General features: G+C 55.8%; 1 protein-coding gene across 1 annotated transcript; it reads right to left on the bottom strand.

Annotated features, from left to right (window-relative positions):
- Positions 1-12: 12 nt before the first annotated feature.
- On the bottom strand, positions 13-1,380 carry LOC107104509 (basic salivary proline-rich protein 4-like). Its single transcript, XM_015404515.1, has 2 exons — positions 1,224-1,380; positions 13-716 (listed from the first exon to the last, which is right to left on the bottom strand). Exons 1-2 carry the CDS (start codon positions 1,378-1,380, stop codon positions 13-15), a joined length of 861 nt encoding a protein of 286 aa, XP_015260001.1.
- Positions 1,381-2,068: the final 688 nt, after the last annotated feature.

Raw genomic sequence — 2,068 nt, 5'->3', positions numbered from 1 at the left:
GCTCGGAGTGGGTTAGCTGGCGGGTCTAGCCCTGGGGTCTGTTGCTGGATGGAAGCTGTGCTGCTGCTGGGTGGGGCTGGGCGCTGGGCATCGGTTCTTTTGTGGTGCCGGGTGCTTCGGTTCTGCAGGGTGTCGGGGCGTGCCTCGTGTATTGGTGCCGGGTTTTGGTGGTTGTGGGCTGGTTGCGGGCGTCGTAGGGCCCCTTTGGGATAACCCCTGAGTCGGGGTGTGGCTTCGCTTAGTTGGGACGGGTGCCGGTGGTGCGCAGTGCGGTGCATCATGCGCGGGGGCGGTTTGGAAGTGGAGGGTTAGGGTTGCTTGGTGTTTGGTTGCGGGGGGGCGGGTGGTTCGGGGTTTGGGGCGGTTCCACGACCGGTGTGGCCATCCTCCTCTCGGCGGCCCGTGGGCGGTGCAGGGCCGGGGCGTGGTGGGTCGTGCTGCTTTGTTTTTGCTGCTTGTGCCGGATTCTGACGCGCGGCTGGGGTGGCTTTGCTGCTCTGTCCTTTGTTTTGCGTTGCGGCTGTGTTTGCTGTGATCGGTGGGAGTGGAGTGGTTTTGTTGTGTTTTTTGGTGGGGGAATCCGCCTGGGGGCTTGGTTGGTGCCGTTGGTTCGTCCATGTCGGCCTTCTGGTGTTGTTTCTGTCGGGGCCGCTCAGACCCCCACGTGCCGGCGGTGCGCTGTCGGTGGGGTTCCCGTTCGGCGGCTTGTTTGTCTCCTGGGAGGGCAGGCATGTTGATTTTTTTGGGTGGGTGTTGGACACTGACTTGTTTTCGGCTGCTCTTCTTCAATGAGGGGGATTTTTGTTTTGTGGGAGGGGGGGTGTGAGCGGGGGAATGGGGCTCAGAATTTGTGCTTTTCTGTGTTGTGTGGCTTTCTTCTTCTTCAAAATTGGTGTTTTAGGAATGGTGTGGGGGGGGTGTCGTTTGGGGGCCCGGCCCTGCTGTTGGGTGGGTGGAGTAGCTCCGACCGGCGCGCGTCGGGGGGCTGGGCCGGCGGAGCTGCTTTGGCTCCACTCTGGCTTTGTACTGCCCGCGGGCTGCTGGGGGGGGGGTGGTTGTGCCGGCTGTGGTCTGCTCTTCTTGCAGTCGGGCGCCGGGTGGCTTTTCTGCTCTTTGGTTGTTTCTGTGCGCTGTGTTTTGCGTTGCGCGCTGTTGGCATCGGTCTTGGTGGGGTGGGGCTGCGCTTTTGGCCTGGGGGGCTTTTTGGGGGGGTTACGCGGCACTCGCGGCTGGTTCGTGGCAGATGCGCGTGGGCCCTGGCTGGGCGTTTCGTTCGGTGCCGTGGAGGTGCCGGTGTCCAGTGCCCGGCCCTACTGAGGGGTGGCCGGCTGCCGGCGGAGCCAGTGGACTCATCCCCGCGGCTCCCCGGGGTGCCGGCATGGGGTTGGCTGGGGGGCTTCTTCGTGGCTGTCTCTCCTCCTCCCTTGGTGGGGGTCTGATTTCCAGGGCTGGCCCCTCCTTGGTGAATTCGCTCTTGGGGTCCCTTTGGGCGCCTGGGGCTTTGGGTCTCCTGGCGCTGGACTCGGTGCTCTGGGGGGTGTGCCTCTTCAGCTCTCCACAACCACTATTGAGCTTTTTTTTTTTTTTCTATGGATAAACTTTACATGCACAAGTGCACCCTCACAAACAATTACAGGTGCTTGGCTCCAGGTACTCAGAGATTCACTTCCANACCATTTTTTTCAATAATCTTCTTGCTGCTGTAAATTTTGTTGGACTTTGTGGGACAATAAAGAGATTTTCTATTCTATTCTAATCTGTAAAAGGGGTATAAAGATTTAAGTAAATGTAAACAATGTATGTAGAAAAATGTACCTGCAAAATCTCTTTTGTTCAACAACAAAAAGTACTTAGTTAAGCAAATTGTGCAAAATAGCAATTAAAAAATAAACATCCTTAGATTTATAGTCCCCACACTGCAGATATATTAGAATCTGTCCTTAAATTAAAGCCAAACCCATTTAAAAAGCAATAGATCAAAACATTTAGATAAATCAAACACTACCTGCCACATATCTGACTCAATAATAATTTAAAATAACTATTTTCATTCATTTCAGACGGAACT

The sequence above is a fragment of the Cyprinodon variegatus genome, unplaced genomic scaffold (genome assembly GCF_000732505.1).
Source record: "Cyprinodon variegatus isolate N-32 unplaced genomic scaffold, C_variegatus-1.0 Scaffold1771, whole genome shotgun sequence".
Lineage (NCBI taxonomy): Eukaryota > Metazoa > Chordata > Actinopteri > Cyprinodontiformes > Cyprinodontidae > Cyprinodon > Cyprinodon variegatus.
This window is presented reverse-complemented; position numbering and strand designations above follow the sequence as displayed.

What these genes read in the sequence shown, in the direction of transcription:
- LOC107104509 (XM_015404515.1), bottom strand. Translation starts at nt 1,380, where the DNA reads ATGCCGGCACCCCGGGGAGCCGCGGGGATGAGTCCACTGGCTCCGCCG. An exon ending in CTGCCACGAACCAGCCGCGA is followed by an intron (nt 717 to 1,223) that starts GTGCCGCGTAAC and finishes CTGCCCTCCCAG; the next exon opens with GAGACAAACAAGCCGCCGAA.